Source organism: Petromyzon marinus, chromosome 62 (assembly GCF_048934315.1).
Source record: "Petromyzon marinus isolate PM22_M1 ecotype Great Lakes invasive population chromosome 62, UKy_Petmar_22M1.pri1.0, whole genome shotgun sequence".
Lineage (NCBI taxonomy): Eukaryota > Metazoa > Chordata > Hyperoartia > Petromyzontiformes > Petromyzontidae > Petromyzon > Petromyzon marinus.
In genome coordinates this window covers 2,799,638-2,823,888 of record NC_133728.1, presented here as the reverse complement: position 1 = coordinate 2,823,888, position 24,251 = coordinate 2,799,638, and the positions used below count along the sequence as shown (strand labels likewise).

General features: G+C 57.0%; 1 protein-coding gene across 1 annotated transcript in view; it reads left to right on the top strand.

Annotated features, from left to right (window-relative positions):
- LOC116955877 (uncharacterized) overlaps positions 1–22,633 on the top strand; it is a 38,841-nt gene extending 16,208 nt beyond the window's left edge. Inside the window, exons 5-14 of the mRNA XM_076053753.1 lie at positions 1,809–1,885; positions 2,289–2,372; positions 3,612–4,359; positions 7,530–7,672; positions 7,841–8,072; positions 8,527–8,665; positions 13,200–13,300; positions 18,273–18,677; positions 21,949–22,212; positions 22,629–22,633. Of these exons, the coding sequence (XP_075909868.1) occupies positions 1,809–1,885; positions 2,289–2,372; positions 3,612–4,359; positions 7,530–7,672; positions 7,841–8,072; positions 8,527–8,665; positions 13,200–13,300; positions 18,273–18,677; positions 21,949–22,212; positions 22,629–22,633 (2,198 nt within the window). The remainder of the gene's footprint in view (positions 1–1,808; positions 1,886–2,288; positions 2,373–3,611; positions 4,360–7,529; positions 7,673–7,840; positions 8,073–8,526; positions 8,666–13,199; positions 13,301–18,272; positions 18,678–21,948; positions 22,213–22,628) is intronic.
- Positions 22,634–24,251: the final 1,618 nt, after the last annotated feature.

Sequence of the window (24,251 nt, the reverse complement as noted above, 5' to 3'; positions counted from 1 at the left end):
GGTGGTAGTGGTGGTGAATGATGGTGGTAGTGGTGGTGAATGATGGTGGTAGTGGTGGTGAATGGTGGTGGTAGTGGTGGTGAATGGTGGTGGTAGTTGTGGTGAATGGTGGTGGTAGTGGTGGTGAATGGTGGTGGTAGTGGTGGTGAATGGTGGTGGTAGTAGTGGTGAATGATGGTGGTAGTGGTGGTGAATGGTGGTGGTGGTGAATGGTGGTGGTAGTGGTGGTGAATGATGGTGGTAGTGGTGGTGAATGATGGTGGTAGTTGTGGTGAATGGTGGTGTGCGAACGACCGTGGTTCAGCGCCCGTCGGTAGTGGCGGCAGTCACAGGAGGTCGCCGGGTGGTGGGGGGAACCCGCAGACTTAACGAGGGCCACAACAACAACAAATGATTTCCACCAGACCCCACGCCCGCACTCGCCCGCGCGAGGTGAGTTCCAGGTGTTGGAGGTTCTAAACGACGCGGGGTCCGGCCACATCCTGTAGGCCTGGGGGCCTCGCCCACGGGGCGACGCAGAAATCTTTTCCCACCGCCACCACCCCACCGTCGCCACCGCTGTTGTTGTTGTTGTTGTGGTGAGTGCTGGTGAATGGTGGTGAGTGATGGTGAATGGTAGTGAGTGGTGGTGGTGGTGAATGGTGGTGGTGGTAGTGGTGGTGAATGTTGGTGGTAGTGGTGGTGAATGATGGTGACTGGTAGTGAATGGTGGTCAGTGGTGGTGGTGAATGGTGGTGGTGGTGGTGGTGATAGTGGTGGTGAATGATGGTGGTGGTAGTGGTGGTGAATGATGGTGGTAGTTGTGGTGAATGGTGGTGGTAGTTGTGGTGAATGGTGGTGAATGATGGTGGTAGTGGTGGTGAATGGTGGTGGTAGTTGTGGTGAATGGTGGTGGTAGTGGTGGTGAATGGTGGTGGTAGTGGTGGTGAATGGTGGTGAATGGTGGTGGTGGTGGTGGTGTTGAATGGTGGTGAACTATGGTGGTAGTGGTGTTGAATGGTGGTGGTAGTGGTGTTGAATGGTGGTGAATTATGGTGGTAGTGGTGGTGAATGATGGTGGTAGTGGTGTTGAATGGTGGTGAATGATGGTGGTAGTAGTGGTGAATTATGTTGGTAGTGGTGGTGAATGATGGTGGTAGTGGTGGTGAATGGTGGTGGTAGTGGTGGTGAATGATGGTGGTAGTGGTGGTGAATGGTGGTGGTAGTGGTGTTGAATGGTAGTAAATGATGGTGGTAGTGGTGTTGAATGATGGTGAATTATGGTGGTAGTGGTGGTTAATTATGGTGGTAGTGGTGGTGATTGATGGTGGTAGTGGTGTTGAATGGTAGTGAATTATGGTAGTAGTGGTAGTGAATTATGGTGGTAGTGGTGTTGAATGGTGGTGAATGATGGTGGTAGTGGTGTTGAATGGTGGTGGTAGTGGTGGTGAATGGTGGTGGTAGTGGTGTTGAATGGTGGTGAATGATGGTGGTGGTGGTGTTGAATGGTGGTGGTAGTGGTGGTGAATGGTGGTGGTAGTGGTGGTGAATGGTGGTGGTAGTTGTGGTGAATGGTGGTGGTAGTGGTGGTGAATGGTGGTGGCAGTTGTGGTGAATGTTGGTGGTGAATTATGTTGGTAGTGGTGGTGAATGATGGTGGTAGTGGTGGTGAATGGTGGTGGCAGTTGTGGTGAATGGTGGTGGTGAATTATGTTGGTAGTGGTGGTGAATTATGTTGGTAGTGGTGGTGAATTATGGTGGTGGTGATGGTGAATTATGGTGCTATTGTCATGGTAGTGACTGGTGCGGTGGCTCTCTCTCTGTGCCAGACGCGTTGGCGCACTCGGGAGGGCTGAGTCTGCTGCTGCTGGCCGGAGAGAAAGCGCTCAAAGGCTCTCCCTCCGAGGTGAGAAGCACTCCCGCTGGTGGTGGCGGCAGTCATCTCGGTCAGCCGACCCGTGGCACCTGCTGGGCCTGCCCCGTGACCTCCTGCCGGCGGGGGCGTTCGACGCCTCGCGTGGCCTCGACGTGCACCTGGCCCGGCACTGGCGCCGTGGTGACGTCGCCGCCGCCGCCGCCGCCGCCCGGTGGCGAACGGCGGTTGTTGGTGATGGCGGCGGCGGCGTTGGCGGTGGTGCTCTGCCCGTATCTGGGAGCTGTGTGCCTCTGCGCTCAGCGTTTTGTACCGAGCGCTCTCTGTGCCGGTCCGTTTGAATCACCGGCCGCCCGTGCCTGTGACCGCCTCTTCTCGGCGTCCCGTTTCACGATCTGGACCCTCCCCCCCCCTCCCGCCGTTGGCTCCCGCGCAGGTCCCATCGACGCAGACCCACCAATCGCGTCGCTCCGCTGCAGCGGAGGAGCGCGGGATCTCCGCCCTCTTTCAGCTCGCCGAGGTACAGACCCAACCCCCCCTCCCGCCCCCTCCCTCCCTCCTCCTCCCTCCCCCTCCTTCCTTCCTCCCTCCCACCCCCTCCTCCTCCCTCCTCCTCCTCCCTCCCCCCTCCCCCTCCTCCTCCCTCCCTCCCTCCCTCCCACCCCCTCCTCCTCCCTCCCTCCTTCCCCTCACCTCCCTCCCCTCCCTCCCTCCTCTCTGCGTTCGTGTGTGTCCGTACATTTGTGTACGTACGTGTGTGCGTGTGTACGTGTGTGTACGTGCTTAGCCGACGGCGCTAACCGTAGGTGCGGTGTACGGCAGGTCCTCGCTGAATGTGTTTGCACGACACCCCTTCGCCGTTGGGGAACGCTCGCCTAAACAGCAACGCCCTCTCCCATCGCTCTCTCCCATTGCTCTCTCCCCACGCTCTCTCCACACTCTCCCCACGCTCTCCCCTCGCTCTCCCATCGCTCTCCCCTCGCTCTCCCCTCGCTCTCCCCTCGCTCTCCCCACGCTCTCCCCTCGCTCTCCCCATGCTCTCCCCTCGCTCTCTTCTCGCTCTCCCCTCGCTCTCCCCACGCTCTCCCCTCGCTCTCCCCTCGCTCTCCCCACGCTCTCCCCTCGCTCTCCCCACGCTCTCCCCTCGCTCTCCCCTCGCTCTCCCCTCGCTCTCCCCACGCTCTCCCCTCGCTCTCCCCTCGCTCTCCCCTCGCTCTCCCCACGCTCTCCCCTCGCTCTCCCCTCGCTCTCCCCACGCTCTCCCCTCGCTCTCCCCACGCTCTCCCCTCGCTCTCCCCTCGCTCTCCCCTCGCTCTCCCCACGCTCTCCCCTCGCTCTCCCCACGCTCCCCTCGCTCTCCCCTCGCTCTCCTCACTCTCTCCCCTCGCTCTCCCCTCGCTCTCCCCTCACTCTCCCCTCGCTCTCCCCTCGCTCTCCCCTCGCTCTCCTCACTCTCTCCCCTCGCTCTCCCCTCGCTCTCCCCTCGCTCTCCCCTCCCTCTCCTCACTCTCTCCCCTCGCTCTCCCCTCGCTCTCCTCACTCTCTCCCCTCGCTCTCGCCTCGCTCTCCCCTCACTCTCCCCTCGCTCTCCCCTCGCTCTCCCCTCGCTCTCCTCACTCTCTCCCCTCGCTCTCCCCTCGCTCTCCCCTCGCTCTCCCCACGCTCTCCCCACCCTCTCCCCATGCTCTCCTCTTCCTCTCCCCTCGCTCTCCCCTCGCTCTCCCCACGCTCTCCCCTCCCTCTCCCCCACCCTGCCCAGATGTGCTCCGACCGCTTGTCCACCGACGCCCCCGACGGGAGGCCTCCTCCTCCTCCTCCTCCCCCCCCGCGTCCGTCGCCCGCGCCGCCGCCCCGGCCCGCCGCGGGCGCTCCCGCGGCCGCCGCGGCCGCCCCCGGCGGCGCCGGCGGGAGGCCCGGCGCGGCGCGGCGCCGGCGCCGGAAGAGACGCCAGCGGCTCGGCCAGGACGGGGTTCGTCCGGCGGGCGGCGGGCACGCCGGCGACCGTCGCGCCGCGGCCCGCGACTCCATCGTGGACCTCACCATCGACTCGGTCGCCAAGGGCGGCGGCGACGACGGCGACGACGACGGCGACGACGACGACGACGAGGAGGAGCAGCAGGAAGAGGAGGAGGAGGAGGAGGAGGTGGTGGGCAAGAGGCTGCCGCGGCAGCAGCTGCCGCCGCTCCTCCTGCCGCCGCCGCCCACTTCCCCGCCAAAGGCGGCCGCCACCGCCGCCGCCGCCGCCGCCGGTGGCAGGAAGTTGGCGGCGAGGGCGGAGCGGTTCGCTTTGGAGGCTGCAGCGGGAGGAGGAGGAGGCGGTGGAGGAGGAGGTGGAGGCGGTGGAGGTGGAGGAGGTGGAGGAGCGGAGGAGCAGCAGCAGGAGGAGGAGGAGGGGACGCACGGAGGGAAGAGACGGGGAGGGGAGAGCGGGAGGGTGCGGTTGATGGCAGTCGAGCGCCGCCACAAGGAGGAGCTCAGCACGGACGTTGAAGCCGACGTTCAGCACGGTGAGGGCCGGTGATGCGGTGCGAGGAGACGGGGTGGGGGATCACGTGGGGCGGTGAGGGTGGTGAAGGGTGCGTGGGGCGACGCTCACGACAACGAGCGGAGCGCCGGGCGGATGAAACGCAGCGAGTTGGCGCAGTGAGGGGGGGGGGGGGCACAGCTGACGCACCTGCGAGTCGTCCCGGCCAACCCGTGGCACCACCCGCAGCAGGCTCTGTCCCATGACCTCCTCGTGACCTCCTCGTGACCTCCCCGTGACCTCCCCGTGCCCTTCGACACTTCACGTGGCCCCGGAGTGGGGGTGGTGGCGATAGTGGTGGTGCTGGGGGTGGTGGTGCTGGGGGTGGTGGCGATAGTGGTGGTGGTGGCGATAGTGGTGGTGCTGGGAGTGGTGGCGATAGTGGTGGTGGTGGTGATAGTGGTGGTGATAGTGGTGGTGCTGGGGGTGGTGGTGATAGTGGTGGTGATAGTGGTGGTGATAGTGGTGGTGATAGTGGTGGTGATAGTGGTGGTGCTGGGGGTGGTTTAACTTGTGGTTTCGTGGTAATTAATTGAAGGTGGAGGGGTTACCAGCCCCTCGCACCCGTCCAGAGCCCCCGTTTAGCCCCTGTGGTGGACACATATGCCATGAGGGGAGGAGCCAATCAAAATTGGATCTCCCCCCACAGCACTGTCCACGACAGAGTTGCCCGTCCGGCACCGCGAGGAGGTAGGGGGTTGTTTTGCCCCAGGAACAGGTTTGCAGATTTGCTGAGCATTTCTGTGAGGTCCTGGGGGAGGGAAAATCCCTCAGCCAGGAAAACATCGTGGCACAAAGTGAGGATGACCCTGCTGAGGCTGCGGTGCCTCAAATATTGGAAGAAGTCACCCCCTGTGAGTGGCTGGCTGAGGTGCCATCTGTTGAGCAAGTACTGAAGGCGATCCGGAGTCTGAGACCAGGAAAGGCAGCGGGCAGAGATGATCTCCCAAGCGAAATGCTGAGGGAGGGTGGCGTTTGTGCACAGACTGCCCTATATGACATCATAACAACAGTCGGGACCACTGGACGGGTTCCGCAGGATTGGAAGGATGCCCTGGTGGTCCCCCTTTTTAAGAAGGGGGACCGCACAGACTGTAACAACTACAGGGGCATCTCACTCCTCAGTGTGCCGGGAAAGGTCCTGGCAAGGATTATTCAGCATCGCCTTGCCAGGCACGCTGAGGAGAGGCTTGCGGAGCCCCAATGCGGTTTCAGGAAAGGGCGGTCCTGCACAGATGCCATATTTTCTGTCCGTCTGCTACAGCAGAGGTGTAGGGAATTCCAACAAGACCTACATCTCTGCTTTATTGACATGGTCAAGGCCTATGATACCATCAGTAGGCCTGGGCTCTGGGTCGTTCTTCGTGCTTTTGGAGTACCTGACCCTCTGCTCACGATCATTAAGGACCTTCATGATGGTGAGCGGGCCCGGGTAAAACTACGTGGCCGGGAGTCAGAGCCATTCCCTGTACACCTTGGGGTGCGACAGGGATGCCCTCTGGCTCCCACATTATTTAACATCTATTTTGACCACGTAGTTCGTGAAGCCTTCAATAGCTGTACCGGGGAAATCTCCATATGGTACAGATATAATGGGAGGCTGATCGATGCCCGGGTGCGGTCAAGGGATGGCTCCCTATTGCTCAACCATGTTATGTATGCCGATGATTTGGTAATAGCTGCTCATTCAGAGGAGGAGTTGGAGACGCTGCTGCTGAGACTGGAGCATGCAACTAAGAGATGGGGCCTTACCATCAGCCCCACCAAAACTAAGCACCTGCCTGGGTATTTTGTACCATCGGACACTCCACCCCCACAACTCCCAATCGGTGATGGGGCAGTTGTGGAGAGAGTGGAGAGTTTCCCATACCTGGGCAGTGTGCTTATGACTGGCTCCAGTTTAACAGCAGAGGTCTCACTCCGAATCAGTCGAGCGGCAATATCTTTTCATCGGTTGCATAACGCTGTGTGGAAGCTACCTGGTCTGTCGCTCCGCACTAAGCTTCAGGTCTTCTCGGCCACGGTCATTCCCTCCCTTCTCTACGCTTGCGAAACGTGGACCCCCCTAATGGAACATCTTCGCCGGTTAGAAACATTTAGGCTGGCCTGCCTACGATCCATCCTGGGTTTAACCAGACTGGATTGTGTGAGCTCACAAATCCTTGAAAGATCTGGGCAAGGTCCCATCGGTGAGCTCATCCGGCGGGCAAGGCTGCGATGGCTGGGTCATGTAGCCCGCATGCCCAGCCACCGCATGCCGAAACAGCTTTTGTTCGGCCGGATTGAGGGGGCTAAGCGGGCGCGGCACGGGCTAGAGAAGAGATGGAGTGATGTGGTACAGGAGGACGTGGAGCTGAGTGGACTTGCCGATGACTGGTACCAGCGGTGTCAAGATCGGCCTCTGTGGAGGAGGCTCGTGAAGGATGCTACTGGGCAGTTGGAGGTAGTCGCCATCCAACAACAACGGAGGGCGGAGGAGCGACGCTCAGAACAACGAGCGGAGCGCCGGGTGGCTAAAGCACAGCAGGTTGGCACAGTAGGGGGCACAGGTGGTGCATCAGCCAGTCATCTCAGTCAGTCGACCCGTGGCACCTGGGTCTGCCCCGTGACCTCCTGCCAGCGGGCGTTCGACACTTCACGTGGCCTCAGGGTGCACATAGCCTGGCACAAGCGTCGTGGTGACGTCACCGCCACTTAGTGGCGAATGGCGGTTGTTGTTGTTGCTGGGGGTGGTGGCGATAGTGGTGGTGCTGGGGGTGGTGGCGATAGTGGTGGTGCTGGGGGTGGTGGTGATAGTGGTGGTGATAGTGGTGGTGCTGGGGGTGGTGGCGATAGTGGTGGTGCTGGGGGTGGTGGCGATAGTGGTGGTGCTGAGAGTGGTGGTGATAGTGGTGGTGCTGGGGGTGATGGTGATAGTGGTGGTGCTGGGGGTGGTGGCGATAGTGGTGGTGCTGGGGGTGGTGGTGATAGTGGTGGTGATAGTGGTGGTGCTGGGGGTGGTGGTGATAGTGGTGGTGCTAGGGGTGCTCGCGATAGTGGTAGTGCTGGGGGTGGTGGCGATAGTGGTGGTGCCGGGGGTGGCGGCGGCTGCTGCTGCTGCTGTTGTTGTTGTTGGGGGCGTCACGATGGAGTGTGTGTGTTTGTGCGCGTCAGGTTTTTTCAATATCAGGAAAGTGAAAATGGAGGCGAAGATGGACGATTCTAGGCAAGAGCGGGCCGCAGCGGAGCCGCCGGGCCCGGTCGCTGCGGGCAACGCCGCGGTGAAAATGGAAACCCTTGACGATGGTCACGTGACTGTAAGTATGACGGCACAATGGCGCGCGAACGTTGCGCCAACGTCGGGAGAGCGGTTGCTCAACGTCGGCCCAGCGTGTCCCGCGTTTCCCGGCTGAACGCGCGTTGGCGTGGGCGCCCCGTCGCTCACCGCCCCCCACCCCCCCCTCTCCACGCCTTTGCTCCGGCAGGCCAAAGCGAAACACATTACCTCAGCGGACGGCGTCGGCGGCTTTGCCCAGCGTGCCCTGCAAAGAGGCTGCCCCGCCGCCGGAGCCTCCCACGATGCACCGGGGCTGGGCGGCGGCGGCGACGGCGAGCAGAGCGGCTCCAGGAAGTCGAAGCGCACGTGCAAGGGCGCTCTCTACAAGACGCTGGTGCTGGAGGGGATGCTCACGACGTTGAGAGCCAACCTCGACCGAGGTGGGGGGTGGGGTGGGGGTGGGGGGGGTTGGCTCTGCGTGCCTGCGTGTGCGCGTGCGTACGTACGCGTGCGTGCGTGTGTGTGCGTGTGTGCGTGTGTGTGCGTCTGTGGGGAGCGATAGTGTAGCGGTTAGCGCTACGCTGCGCTATGAACCTGGCGACCCGGGTTCGATTCTCGCTCACGGCCAACACCAGTGACTATTATCTGAACCGGTCCCGGGCCTCCCCTAGGTCGACTCAGCCTCAAATGAGTACCTGGTGCGGTGTGTAAACATCGCCACTGGGGAGACAAAGGCGGCCGGGCGCGCTGTCGGCCACCCGCCCCAGTGTGCCACAGCGGCCGGCCTTCATGGGTACCGCTACTCGCTGCTAACAGCGCTTGCCCCAACAGTCTTGTTAACCCTCCGCGGGGGGGGGGGTGGGGGCGGCCTCACTCCGTGTCTCTGTGTTGCAGGCAAGAAGGGCTTGCGGAGCCTTGGGGAGGAGCCCCACAGGAGTCGGGAGGAGGAGCAAGTCTCGCCCGTCTCGCCCGTCTCGCCCGTCTCCCCGCGACGTCTCAAACGCACGCGCAGCAAAGACTCCGACAAGCCACGGTGACCGCGCGCGTCTTCGTCCGTGCGTGCGCGTGTGTGTGTGTGTGTGCGTGTGTGTGCGGCAAAACAACCCCATACCTCCTCGCGGTCCCGGACGGGCAACTCTGTCGTGGACAGCGCTGTGGGGGGAGATCCAAATTTGATTGGCTCCTCCCCTCATGGCATATGTGTCCACCACAGGGGCTAAACGGGGGCTCTGGACGGGTGCGAGGGGCTGGTAACCCCTCCACCTTCAATTAATTACCACGAAACTACGAATTAAACTGAAATATGTAACAACTAAGCTTGTGCCGGAGGCCCCGGGGGGACAGGCGTCTATGACGTCTCCTGGCCAAACCCCAATTGGCGGAGCCAGGAGATTGAATACCTACCCTCGGGGCTACTCCAGAAACAACGAAAATCCACTACGGGTGGCCACGTGGAATGTTCGAACGCTCACTGCAGAGGAGAGGCTGCCACTCCTCTGTCGGGAGCTGGACCGGTACCGCCTGGATCTATGCGGCATTCAGGAGGTCCGGTGGACCGGCTCTGGCTCCTGCCACCATGAGGGGTGGACAGTCCTCTACTCGGGGCAGCAGACTGCCAAACAACAGGGTGTGGGTCTTCTTTTGAACAAAAGAATGAAGGGGGCGTGGGAGCGTGGCGGTGAGGTGTGGGAAGCTGTAAGCCCCAGGCTACTTTGGGCTCGCCTTCCCATCAACCGGAGGCGAGGAATGGTGGTCGTGGTTACTTATGCCCCCACCGAAGATGAACATCCGTGGAGGGATGCAGGCAAAGCCGATGAGTCAGATGCCTTCTATGACCTCCTGTCACAGGTGCTGGCTAAAGTGGCCCCTCGGGATAGAGTCATCATGTTGGGTGACTTCAATGCCCGAGTTGGTCATGATACTGGCACCTGGTCTGGAGTGATTGGAGGGCATGGGCCAGATCAGCTCAATAACAACGGTAGGAGGCTGCTAGATTTTTGTGCAGCCCATGGGCTTGTAATTACCAACACGCTGTTCCGGCATCGGCGCATCCACACAACATCATGGATGCATGCCGGGTCCAAGCAAGAACATCTGCTGGACTACATAGTGACGGACCAGCGAATGCGAGCCCATGTCCTTGACACCAGGACCTACCGTGGAGCTGATCTGCCCTCTGACCATCGACTAGTCATCTGTAAGATGCGCCTGCCATTCTTCCACTCCGGTGGTGGGTGTACACCCAGGACCCCATTCCAACCTAAAGTGGCCTGGTCTCAGTTATCTGATGAAAGTTGCAAGCGAGAATTTCATCATCGCTTGCGGCTGGGATTGGCATCGTCCCCGACTCCTCCTGATGTCGAGGGTAAATGGGCGAGGTTTAGGACTGTGACTCATGCAGCTGCAATGGCTGCTCTGGGTACGCGGTCCAGACCTCCCCAGACACCCTGGATGACAGAGGAGTTGTTCAGGATGGTTGAGAAAAAGCGACAGGCCCACTGTCATCGGCTACAGAATCCCACGTCAGAGAATAAGGAGGCTTACCGCAGCCTTCGCTCGGAGGTTCGGAGAGCCGTGAGGCGCTGCAAGGATGGGTGGTGGTCGCGGGTTGCTGAGGAGATGGAGTCTGCCTCAGTGGCCCGTGATCACAAATCTCTATTTAACTCCATCAAAAAAGTAACCTGCAGCGCCACACCTATTACCATCATTAGGGGAAAAAACGGTGATCCAATTTCCGACCCCCAGGAACAGGTTCGCAGATTTGCTGAGCATTTCTGTGAGGTCCTGGGGGAGGGAAAATCCCTCAGCCAGGAAAACATCGTGGCACAAAGTGAGGATGACCCTGCTGAGGCTGCGGTGCCTCAAATATTGGATGAAGTCACCCCCTGTGAGTGGCTGGCTGAGGTGCCATCTGCTGAGGAAGTATTGAAGGCGATCCGGAGTCTGAGACCAGGAAAGGCAGCGGGCAGAGATGACCTCCCAAGCGAAATGCTGAGGGAGGGTGGCGTTTGTGCACAGACTGCCCTATATGACATCATAACAACAGTCTGGACCACTGGACGGGTTCCGCAGGATTGGAAGGATGCCCTGGTGGTCCCCCTTTTTAAGAAGGGGGACCGCACAGACTGTAACAACTACAGGGGCATCTCACTCCTCAGTGTGCCGGGAAAGGTCCTGGCAAGGATTATTCAGCATCGCCTTGCCAGGCACGCTTAGGAGAGGCTTGCGGAGCCCCAATGCGGTTTCAGGAAAGGGCGGTCCTGCACAGATGCCATATTTTCTGTCCGTCTGCTACAGCAGAGGTGTAGGGAATTCCAACAAGACCTACATCTCTGCTTTATTGACCTGGTCAAGGCCTATGATACCATCAGTAGGCCTGGGCTCTGGGTCGTTCTTCGTGCTTTTGGAGTACCTGACCCTCTGCTCACGATCATTAAGGACCTTCATGATGGTGAGCGGGCCCGGGTAAAACTACGTGGCCGGGAGTCAGAGCCATTCCCTGTACACCTTGGGGTGCGACAGGGATGTCCTCTGGCTCCCACATTATTTAACATCTATTTTGACCACGTAGTTCGTGAAGCCTTCAATAGCTGTACCGGGGGAATCTCCATATGGTACAGATATAATGGGAGGCTAATCGATGCCCGGGTGCGGTCAAGGGATGGCTCCCTATTGCTCAACCACGTTATGTATGCTGATGATTTGGTAATAGCTGCTCAGTCAGAGGAGGAGTTGGAGACGCTGCTGCTGAGACTGGAGCGTGCCACTAAGAGGTGGGGCCTTACCATCAGCCCCACCAAAACTAAGCACCTGCCTGGGTATTTTGTACCATCGGACACTCCACCCCCACAACTCCCAATCGGTGATGGGGCAGTTGTGGAGAGAGTGGAGAGTTTCCCATACCTGGGCAGTGTGCTTATGACTGGCTCCAGTTTAACAGCAGAGGTCTCACTCCGAATCAGTCGAGCGGCAATATCTTTTCATCGGTTGCGTAACGCTGTGTGGAAGCTACCTGGTCTGTCGCTCCGCACTAAGCTTCAGGTCTTCTCGGCCACGGTCATTCCCTCCCTTCTCTACGCTTGCGAAACGTGGACCCCCCTAATGGAACATCTTCGCCGGTTAGAAACATTTAGGCTGGCCTGCCTACGATCCATCCTGGGTTTAACCAGACTGGATTGTGTGAGGAGCTCACAAATCCTTGAAAGATCTGGGCAGGGTCCCATCGGTGAGCTCCTCCGGCAGGCAAGGCTGCGATGGCTGAGTCATGTAGCCCGCATGCCCAGCCACCGCATGCCGAAACAGCTTTTGTTTGGCCGGATTGAGGGGGCCAAGCGGGCGCGGCACGGGCTAGAGAAGAGATGGAGTGATGTGGTACAGGAGGACGTGGAGCTGAGTGGACTTGCCGATAACTGGTACCAGCGGTGTCAAGATCGGCCTCTGTGGAGGAGGCTCGTGAAGGATGCTACTGGGCAGTTGGAGACAGTCGCCCTCCAACAACAACGGAGGGCGGAGGAGCGACGCTCACAACAGCGAGCGGAGCGCCGGGTTGGCTGAAGCACAGCAGGTTGGCACAGTAGGGGGCACAGGTGGTGCATCAGCCAGTCATCTCAGTCAGTCGACCCGTGGCACCTGGGTCTGCCCCGTGACCTCCTGCCAGCGGGCGTTCTACACTTCACGTGGCCTCAGGGTGCACATAGCCTGGCACAAGCGTCGTGGTGACGTCACCGCCACTTAGTGGCGAATGGCGGTTGTTGTTGTTGTTGTGTGCGCCTGTTAAATGCGTGTGTGTGTGTGTGTGCGTGTGTGTGTGCGCCTGTTAAATGCGTGTGTGTGCGCGTGTGTGTGTGCGCGTGTTAAATGCGTGTGTGCGCGTGTTAAATGCGTGTGTGCGTGTGTGTGTGTGCGTGTTAAATGCGTATCTGCGCATGCTCGGCCACCGCGTGTGTGCCAAGCAGCTTCTGTTTGGCCGGATAGGGGGGCGGGGGGGCTAAACGGGCGCGGCACGGGCTAGAGAAGAGATGGAGTGATGTGGTACAGGAGGATGTGGGATAGGAGGACGTGGAGCTGAGTGGACTTGCCGATGACCGGTACCAGCGGTGTCAAGATCGGCCTCTGTGGGGGAGGCTCGTGAAGGACGCTACTGGGCAGTTGGAGGCAGTCGCCCTCCAACAACAACGGAGGGCGGAGGAGCGACGCTCACAACAACGAGCGGAGCGCCGGGTGGATAAAAACGCAGAAAGTTGGCACAGTGGGGGGGGGGCACAGGTGGTGTATCGGCCAATCAGCTCAGTCAGTAAACGCATGGCACCTGCAGGGTCTGTCCCGTGACCTCCTGCCAGCAGTGAGCCTTCGACACTTCGCGTGGCCTCAGAGTGCACCTAGCCTGGCACGAGCGCCGCGGTGACGCCACTGCCGCTCGGGGCCACCCAGTGAACGCCCAACGTCGGATCGACGTTGGGAGCGGTTGTATCTGTGTGTGTGCTCGCTAACAGCACTTGCCCGTACAGTCTGTTGAGGCTACACATGGGGGGGGGCGGGATCTTCGCCTTTGTGGTCTGCGTGCGCAGGCTGGGCTCGCTGCAGAAGGAGTTGGAGGAGAAGCTGAGTCGACTTCCCACGTCGCAGCCTCCCAGCAAGAAACCGCTCACTCGCTCGCCCGCAGACAGAGGTGACGGCTCGCAGGGTCGGATGAGCTACGGTTCAAGGATGACCGCTAGGGGGAATGGGGTCAGGAAGTTCCACCACCGCCGCCATCATCATCATCACCACCACCGCCACCACCACCACTATCACCACCACTATCACCACCACCGCCAGCACCACCACTATCACCACCACTATCACCACCACCGCCACCACCACCACTATCACCACCGCCGCCAGCACCACCCCTATCGCCACCACTCCCAGCACCACCACTATCACTACCAGCACCACCATTATCACCACCACCACTATCACCACCTCTATCGCCACCACCTCCAGCACCACCACTATCACCACCACCACTATCACCACCACTATCACCACCACCACTATCGCCACCACCCCCAGCACCACCACTATCGCTACCACCCCCAGCACCACCACTATCACTACCAGCACCACCACTATCGCCACCACTCCCAGCACCACCACTATCACTACCAGCACCACCACTATCGACACCACCCCCAGCACCACCACTATCACTACCAGCACCACCACTATCACTACCAGCACCACCATTATCACCACCACCACTATCACCACCTCTATCGCCACCACCCCCAGCACCACCACTATCGCTACCACCCCCAGCACCACCACTATCGCTACCACCCCCAGCACCACCACTATCACTACCAGCACCACCACTATCGCCACCACCCCCAGCACCACCACTCCCAGCACCACCACTATCACCACCACCCCCAGCACCACCACTATCGCCACCACTATCACCACCACTATCGCCACCAGTCCCGTCGCTGCCGCCGCCCATACTTCACCATTACGGCGCGTGATGAGCGTTCTTCTCATCAGACCCCCATGGTGCACACAATCTGTGCAGTCTCCAACTCGTACATCGTACACTCCGGCCTCTCTGTGGATGTGAGCAGGGAATGGAGCTCGGGTCGCCGGGTTGACGGCGCAGAGCGGCTAACCGCTGCGCCTACCACGGGTCACGCACAGAGATAAAGATCCCCTGTGTAGCCTGAACGGGCTGTCGGGCCAAGTGCTGTTTAGCGAGTAGCAGCACCTATGAAGGCCGGGGATGGGTGACCAGTACCACGCCCGGCCGGCCTTTGTCTCCCCAACGCTGATGTTCGCCACCAGGTGGCGGTGAGGTCACCGCGGCGTTTGTGCCAGGCTAGGTGCACTCTGAGGCCACTTGAAGTGTGGAAGGCCTCGCTGCTGGCAGGAGGTTACGGGGCAGACCCAGCTGGTGCCGTGGGTTGACTGACTGAGACGACTGGCCGATGCAACAGCTGGTACTCATTTGAGGCTGAGTCGACCTAGGGGAGGCCCAGGACCGGCCCAAGATAATCGTCACTGGTGTTGACCGTGAGCGGGAATCGAACCTGGGTCTTTAGATTCATAGCGCAGCGCGCTAACCGCTACACTACCGCCATACACCCTCTCCCACACTATCACATTCTCTCACACATTCACACACACTCACATACACTCTCTCTCACACACAAACACACACACTCACAACAACCGCCGTTCGCCACTAAGTGGCGGTGACTTCACCACGACGCTTGTGCCAGGCTAGGTGCACGTTGAGGCCACGTGAAGTGTCGAATGCCCGCTAGCAGGAGGTCACGGGGCAGACCCAGGTGTCACGGGTCGACTGACTGAGATGATTTGCTAATGCACCACCTGTGCCCCCTTCTGTGCCAAGCCACCCGGCGCTCCGCTCGTTGTTGTGAGCGTCGCTCCTCCGCCCTCCGTTGTTGTTGGAGGGCGACTGCTTCCAACTGCCCAGTAGCATCCTTCACGTGCCTCCTCCACAGAGGCCGATCTTAACACCGCTGGTACCAGTCATTGGCAAGTCCACATCCTCCTGTACCACATCACTCCATCTCTTCTCTAGCCCGTGCCGCGCCCGTTTAGCCCCCTCGATACGGCCTACATGACCCAGCCAACGCAGCCTTCCCTGCCTGAGGAGCTTACCGATGGGACTTTGTCCAGATCTTTCAAGGATTTGTGAGCTCCTCACACAATCTAGCCTGGTTAAACCCTGGATGGATCGTAGGCAGGCCAGCCTAAATGTTTTTAACCGGCAAAGATGTTCCACGTTTCGCAAGCGTAGAGGAGGGAGGGAATAACTGTGGCCGAGAAGACCTGATGCTTTGTGCGGAGCGACAGACCAGGTAGCTTCCACGCAGCGTTATGCAACCAATGAAAAGTTAATGCCGCTCGATTGATTCAGAGTGAGAGCTCTGCTGTCAAACTGGAGCCGGTCATGAGCACACTGCCCAGGTATGGGAAACTCTCCACTCTCTCCACAACTTCCCCATCACCAATTGGGAGTTGTGGGGGTGGAGTGTCCGATGGTACAAAATACCCAGGCAGGTGCTTAGTTTTGGTAAGGCCCCAACCTATTCGTGGCAAGCTCCAGGTTCAGCAGCAGTGCCTCCAACTCCTCTTCTGAGTCAGCAGCAATTACCAGATCATCGGCATACATAACTTGGTTGACCAATAGGGAGCCATCCCTTGACCACACCCGGGCATCGATCAGCCTCCCATTGTGTCTGTACCAGATGGGAATTCCTCCGGTACAGCCATCGAAGACTTCACGAACTACGTGGTCGAAATAGATGTTAAATCATGTGGGAGCCAGAGGACATCCCTGTCGCACCCCAAGGTGTACAGGGAAAGGCTCGGACTTCCGGCCACGTAGTTTTACCCGGGCCCGCTCACCATCATGAGGGTCCTTAATGATCGTGAGCACAGGGTCAGGGACTCCAAAAGCACGAAGAACAACCCAGAGCCCAGGCCTACTGATGGTATCATAAGCCTTGACCAGGTCAATGAAGCAGAGATATAGGTCTTGTTGGAATTCCCTACACCTCGGTTGTAGCAGCTGGACGGAAAATGTCATCTATGCAGGACCGCCCTTTCCTGAAACCGCATTGGGGCTCTGCAAGCATCTCCTCAGCGTGCCTGGCAAGGCGATGTTGAATAATCCTTGCCAGGACCTTTCCCGGCACACTGAGGAGTGAGATGCCCCTGTAGTTGTTACAGTCTGTGCGGTCCTCCTTCTTAAAGAGGGGGACCACCAGGGCATCCTTTCAATCCTGCGGAACCCGTCCAGTGGTCCAGACTGTTGTTATGATGTCATATAGGGCAGTCTGTGCACAAACGCCACCCTCCCTCAGCATTTCGCTTGGGAGATCATCTCTGCCCGTTGCCTTTCCTGGTCTCAGACTCTGGATCGCCTTCAGTACTTCCTCAATAGATGGCATCTCAGCCAGCCACTCACAGGGGGTGACTTCTTCTCTCACAACAACAACCGCCATTCGCCACTAAGTGGCGGTGACGTCACCACGACGCTTGTGCCAGGCCATGTGCACCTTGAGGCCACGTGAAGTGTCGAACGCCCGCTGGCAGGAGGTCACGGGGCAGACCCAAGTGCCACGGGTCGACTGACTAAGCTGACTGAGATGACTGGCTCATGCACCACCTGTGCCCCCTACTGTGCCAACCTGCTGTGCTTTAGCCACCTGGTGCTCCGCTCGTTGTTGTGAGCGTCGCTCCTCCGCCCTCTGTTGTTGTTGGAGGGCGACTACCTCCAACTGCCCAGTAGCGTCCTTCACGAGCCTCCTCCACAGAGGCCGATCTTGACACCGCTGGTACTAGTCATCGGCAAGTCCACTCAGCTCCACGTCCTCCTGTACCACATCACTCCATCTCTTCTCTAGCTCGTGCCGCACCCGTTTAGCCCCCTCGATCCGGCCGAACAAAAGCTGTTTCGGCATGCGGTGGCTGGGCATGCGGGCTACATGACCCAGCCAATGCAGCCTTGCCTGCCGGAGGAGCTCACCGATGGGACCTTGCCCAGATCTTTCAAAGATTTGTGAGCACCTCACACAATCCAGTCTGGTTAAATCCAGGATGGATCGTAGGCAAGCTAGCCTAAATGTTTCTAACCGGCGAAGATGTTCCAATAAGGGGGTCCACGTTTCGCAAGCGTAGAGAAGGGAGGGAATGACTGTGGCCGAGAAGACCTGAAGCTTAGTGCGGAGCGACAGACCAGGTAGCTTCCACACAGCGTTACGCAACCGATGAAAAGATATTTCCGCTCGACTGATTCGGAGTGAGGCCTCTGCTGTTAAACTGGAGCCGGTCACACACACACTCTCACACACACTCTCACACACACTCTCACGCACACTTTCACACACTCTCATACACACTCTCACGCACACTTTCACACACTCTCACACACACTCTCACACACACTCTCACACACACTCTCACGCACACTCACGCACACTCTCACGCACACTCTCACACACACTCTCACGCACACTTTCACACACACACTCACACACACTCTCACACACTTTCACGCACACTTTCACACACACACTCACACACACTCTCACACACACTCTCACACACACTCTCACACACACTCTCACGCACACTTTCACACACACACACACACACACTCTCACACACACACTCTCACACACACACACTCTCACGCACACTTTCACACACACACACACTCTCACACACACACTCACACACACTCTCACACACACTCTCACGCACACACTCACGCACACTCTCACACACACTCTCACACACACACTCTCACGCACACTTTCACACACACACACTCTCATACACACACTCACACACACTCTCACACACACTCTCACACACACTCTCACGCACACTTTCACACACACACCCACTGACACGCTGCGGGGCAGGGTGAGAACATACAAACTCCACACAGAGAGAGAGAGAGAGGCGCCCAGGTCGGGAATCGAACCCAGGGATTCTCGCTGTGAGGCCCACTCGCATCACCGCCGCCGCCACCCTGATCCGTACTCTCACCCTCTCTCCCGCTCGCCCTCTATCCCGCTCACCCCCTCACCCACTCGCCCTTCTCTCACCCCCAACACCATCCCTAGGCGGCCCATCTTCCAAGAAGCAGCCGTTCCACAAGATCGTGAGCAAGTACAAGCACAAGCGGGACTCCGGCCCCGCTTGCAGGCCCTCCGCGTCCGGGCCGCCGCCGCCGCCGCCCACCACCTCCTCCTCCTCCTCCTCCTGCTCCTTCGGCGACCCCTCGACCCCGGGCCCGTCGGGGAGGCCCTCCTGCCCGCGCGCCCCCCACGGAGAGGCGCGCGTCGGGGCGCCGGCCTCCCCGCGCTCCCCGGTCTCGCGCAAGGCCGGCGCCGCCCCGCCGGCCCGCCGCGGCCCGGGCAGGCTGCCCACGGCGGGCAGCCTCACGGGCAGCCAGAAGAGGAAGGCGCGAAAGTCTCGAATCACCCACCTGGTCCGCTCGGCCGACGGGCAGCTCTCGCCCACGTCAGGTGACGGCGCGCGTTTGGCGGGGGGAGGGGCGGCCGCGGCGGCGTCGATATTTGTTGAAGGAACGACCCTGGCTATCACAAACGATCGTGCGACGAGGTGGCGGCTCGTCGTCGTCGCCGTCGTCGTCGCCGTCGAGTGGAAATTCAAAGCAGTCGAGTAACTGTGATCCACAATAGAGGTTTTTCGGGTCAGCTCGCGTAAATATATGAAATGTGTCGTCGTTAAAACCCGCCACCACCCGACACGGCCGACTAGTAAGGGCTGTCACGTAAACAGAATTGTGGCCAGTTCCCCACGAGTACAGCAACATGGTTGATCGCGAAAGCCTCCCGGTTAAAGTAACTGTGATCGCTCGTCGCTTCTTAACCGGATCAACTAAACTGTGAACAGTGTTTCACTTGACCAGGTGTCGGGTACATCGCTCTTGTCCACTTTAAAATCGTCATTTAGATTTAAAAAATTACAGCAACATGTTGATCGCGAAAGCCTCCCGGTTAAAGTAACTGTGATCGCTCGTCGCTTCTTAACCGGATCAACTAAACTGTGAACAGTGTTTCACTTCACCAGGTGTCGGGTACATCGCTGCTGTCCACTTTAAAATCGTCATTTAGATTTAAAAAATTACAGCAACATGTTGATCGCGAAAGCCTCCCGGTTGAAGTAACTGTGATCGCTCGTCGCTTCTTAACCGGATCAACTAAACTGTGAACAGTGTTTCACTTGACCAGGTGTCGGGTACATCGCTGTTGTCCACTTTAAAATCGTCATTTAGATTTAAAAAATTACAGCAACATGTTGATCGCGAAAGCCTCCCGGTTAAAGTAACTGTGATCGCTCGTCGCTTCTTAACCGGATCAACTAAACTGTGAACAGTGTTTCACTTCACCAGGTGTCGGGTACATCGCTGCTGTCCACTTTAAAATCGTCATTTAGATTTAAAAAATTACAGCAACATGTTGATCGCGAAAGCCTCCCGGTTGAAGTAACTGTGATCGCTCGTCGCTTCTTAACCGGATCAACTAAACTGTGAACAGTGTTTCACTTGACCAGGTGTCGGGTACATCGCTGCTGTCCACTTTAAAATCGTCATTTAGATTTAAAAAGTACAGCAACATGTTGATCGCGAAAGCCTCCCGGTTAAAGTAACTGTGATCGCTCGTCGCTTCTTAACCGGATCAACTAAACTGTGAACAGTGTTTCACTTGACCAGGTGTCGGGTACATCGCTCTTGTCCACTTTAAAATCGTCATTTAGATTTAAAAAATTACAGCAACATGTTGATCGCGAAAGCCTCCCGGTTAAAGTAACTGTGATCGCTCGTCGCTTCTTAACCGGATCAACTAAACTGTGAACAGTGTTTCACTTGACCAGGTGTCGGGTACATCGCTGTTGTCCACTTTAAAATCGTCATTTAGATTTAAAAAGTACAGCAACATGTTTATCGCGAAAGCCTCCCGGTTAAAGTAACTGTGATCGCTCGTCGCTTCTTAACCGGATCAACTAAACTGTGAACAGTGTTTCACTTCACCAGGTGTCGGGTACATCGCTGCTGTCCACTTTAAAATCGTCATTTAGATTTAAAAATTACAGCAACATGTTGATCGCGAAAGCCTCCCGGTTGAAGTAACTGTGATCGCTCGTCGCTTCTTAACCGGATCAACTAAACTGTGAACAGTGTTTCACTTCACCAGGTGTCGGGTACATCGCTGCTGTCCACTTTAAAATCGTCATTTAGATTTAAAAAATTACAGCAACATGTTGATCGCGAAAGCCTCCCGGTTGAAGTAACTGTGATCGCTCGTCACTTCTTAACCGGATCAACTAAACTGTGAACAGTGTTTCACTTCACCAGGTGTCGGGTACATCGCTGCTGTCCACTTTAAAATCGTCATTTAGATTTAAAAATTATTTTCGTTAGAACTGCTTTGTGTGCGCCTCGATCCTTGTCCTTCCCACCGCACCTCCCCATTAGCACGGTTGAATATGTGCGGTGCGAAAGAAGTTCACCATACATCAACATGCATAGAGACACAGAGACGCCCATAGAGACCCACATAGACCCATAGAGACCCACAGAGACACCCATAGAGACCCACAGCATGGTTCGCTACATACGGTGCGAAAGAAGTTCAACATTCGTACATATGTATAGACTCCCAGACACCCAGACCTACAGAGACCCATAGAGATCCAAATAGACCCATAGAGACCCACCCAGACCCACAGAGACACCCATAGTGACCCATAGCATGGTTGGCTACATACGGTGTGAAAAAAGTTCAAGATACCTACATACATAGAGACCCACACACACTCATAGAAACCCATACACACCCATAGAGACCCACAGACACCCAGACCTACAGAAACCCACAGAGACACTGATGGAGACCCATAGCATGGTTGGCTACACACAGTGTGAAATAAGTTCAACACACGCACATTAGCACGGTTGGATACGTACGGATGTTGTTCCTGACTTACAGTACCCCGGTGTTTACATATTGAGTTGTACCTGCGGTGACTGCTATATCGGGGAGACGAAGCGACATGTCTCTGACCGAATTCGCGAGCACAAATCAGATTTGAAACACGGCAGAACGAATTCTTCTGCCGTGGCTGATCACTGTTACAACGCTGTGGGCGATCATGATATTGTTTTCTCCGATACGAAGGTACTCTCCAAACCTACCGGTTATTATCAGAGATTTGTCCACGAGGCCATCCAGATATACAAACACAGACACAACTTCAACCGAGAGGATGGTTTCAAATTGAGCAACCATTGTAAAGGTGTTATAAATCGTGTCAAACGTTAGCTGTCTTTTAATTGTACAGCAATTCTCAGTGGTGGTATGCCAAACTTCAGATGTTTCCTCCGCATGTGTTGGTAGTCCACCACAGCCTTCCACTCTTGACTCAGCCCTCACACCCACTCACGCCCCCTTTATGACTCCTCCCCCCCCTCCCCCTTAACCTACATATAAACCCTATCGTATCAGAGCTGTGTACTCTACACAGATCTTCTGCTTGTGACTGTTCCACCTGAAGACGGAAGCTTGTGTTGCCTCCGAAGCGTCGTGATTTAATTATTCTATTTCATTTCATCTCGTTTTTATTTTAAAACCAAGGAGTACGGTGCGAGAGAAGTTCAACGTACTGGGCCCAACGTAATGGACGCTCGCCCCACGTGCGCTTCACACCTAGCGCTCCGTCGGTCTGCGTTTTTATTTTCTCCCCGCCCCCCCGCCCCCCCGCCCCCCCCCGCAGACCGGCCGCGGCCGTCCGCCGCGTGCCCGTCGGACCGCGGTGCGGCCTCCGAGGGGAGCGCCTCGGTGCCGGGCACCCCCACGGACGCCTCGGCGGCGGGGTCCTCGTCCGTGCCGGGCACCCCATCGGACGCCTCCCTGGGGTCCTTGTCGAGCTTCTTCAGCCTGGCCGCCCTGGCCGAGGTGGCGGCCATGGAGACGACCTCGAGGTGCGCGAGGGCCGTTGGTTCGCTCCCGGGGCCTCCCCGAGAGCGACGCAATGCCCGCCCCTCCCCCCCCCTCCCCCCCCCCCCCGCCGCGCGCCCCTCTGCAACTTGCAGACAAGTCCCGGCACAGCAGCAGGCGTCAGGGTCGGGATAGAACCCACGACCTCCTGTAGACCAGGCGAGGTAGTTAACATCTCATAGCCACCGTGATGATGATGAGAGAGGGATAGAACCCACGACCTCCTGTAGACCAGGCGAGGTAGTTAACATCTCATAGCCACCGTGGGATCGAACCCACGACCTCCTGTAGACCAGGCGAGGTAGTTAACATCTCCGAGCCACTGTGATGATGATGTTAATCAGTTTCTATAGTTGCAACCCATACAGTTTTCCCGTATTCTTGTACAGGGGAAATTGGGGACAAAAAATGTCATGTCTATTTTTTGTTTTGCTCCCTTGTGATGGGACTTTGTAGGATGAAAGTTGCGATTTATAGGGGGCACGGGGTGACCAGTAAGGTCTGCACTGGTCTGTAAGGCACTGATAAGGGGGCTTACAGGTATGTAGTAGTGTAGTGTATAGTGTAGTGTATAGTAGCGTATAGGATGAACGTTGAGATTTATAAGGGGCACGGGGTGACCAGTAAGGTCTGAACTGGTCTGTAATAAGGTAGGGCACTGATAAGGGGCTTACAGGTATGTAGTAGTGTAGTGTATAGTGTAGTGTGTAGTAGTGTATAGGATGAACGTTGAGATTTATAAGGGGCACGGGGTGACCAGTAAGGTCTGAACTGGTCTGTAATAAGGTAGGGCACTGATAAGGGGCTTACAGGTATGTAGTAGTGTAGTGTATAGTGTAGTGTATAGTAGCGTATAGGATGAACGTTGAGATTTATAAGGGGCACGGGGTGACCAGTAAGGTCTGAACTGGTCTGTAATAAGGTAGGGCACTGATAAGGGGTTGACAGGTATGTAGTAGTGTAGTGTATAGTAGCGTATAGGATGAACGTTGAGATTTATAAGGGGCACGGGGTGACCAGTAAGGTCTGAACTGGTCTGTAATAAGGTAGGGCACTGATAAGGGGTGGACAGGTATGTAGTAGTGTAGTGTATAGTGTAGTGTATAGTAGCGTATAGGATGAACGTTGAGATTTATAAGGGGCACGGGGTGACCAGTAAGGTCTGAACTGGTCTGTAATAAGGTAGGGCACTGATAAGGGGTTGACAGGTATGTAGTAGTGTAGTGTATAGTGTAGTGTATAGTAGCGTATAGGATGAACGTTGAGATTTATAAGGGGCACGGGGTGACCAGTAAGGTCTGAACTGGTCTGTAATAAGGTAGGGCACTGATAAGGGGTGGACAGGTATGTAGTAGTGTAGTGTATAGTGTAGTGTATAGTAGCGTATAGGATGAACGTTGAGATTTATAAGGGGCACGGGGTGACCAGTAAGGTCTGAACTGGTCTGTAATAAGGTAGGGCACTGATAAGGGGTTGACAGGTATGTAGTAGTGTAGTGTATAGTGTAGTGTATAGTAGCGTATAGGATGAACGTTGAGATTTATAAGGGGCACGGGGTGACCAGTAAGGTCTGAACTGGTCTGTAATAAGGTAGGGCACTGATAAGGGGTGGACAGGTATGTAGTAGTGTAGTGTATAGTGTAGTGTATAGTAGCGTATAGGATGAACGTTGAGATTTATAAGGGGCACGGGGTGACCAGTAAGGTCTGAACTGGTCTGTAATAAGGTAGGGCACTGATAAGGGGTGGACAGGTATGTAGTAGTGTAGTGTATAGTGTAGTGTATAGTAGCGTATAGGATGAACGTTGAGATTTATAAGGGGCACGGGGTGACCAGTAAGGTCTGAACTGGTCTGTAATAAGGTAGGGCACTGATAAGGGGTTGACAGGTATGTAGTAGTGTAGTGTATAGTGTAGTGTATAGTAGCGTATAGGATGAACGTTGAGATTTATAAGGGGCACGGGGTGACCAGTAAGGTCTGAACTGGTCTGTAATAAGGTAGGGCACTGATAAGGGGTGGACAGGTATGTAGTAGTGTAGTGTATAGTGTAGTGTATAGTAGCGTATAGGATGAACGTT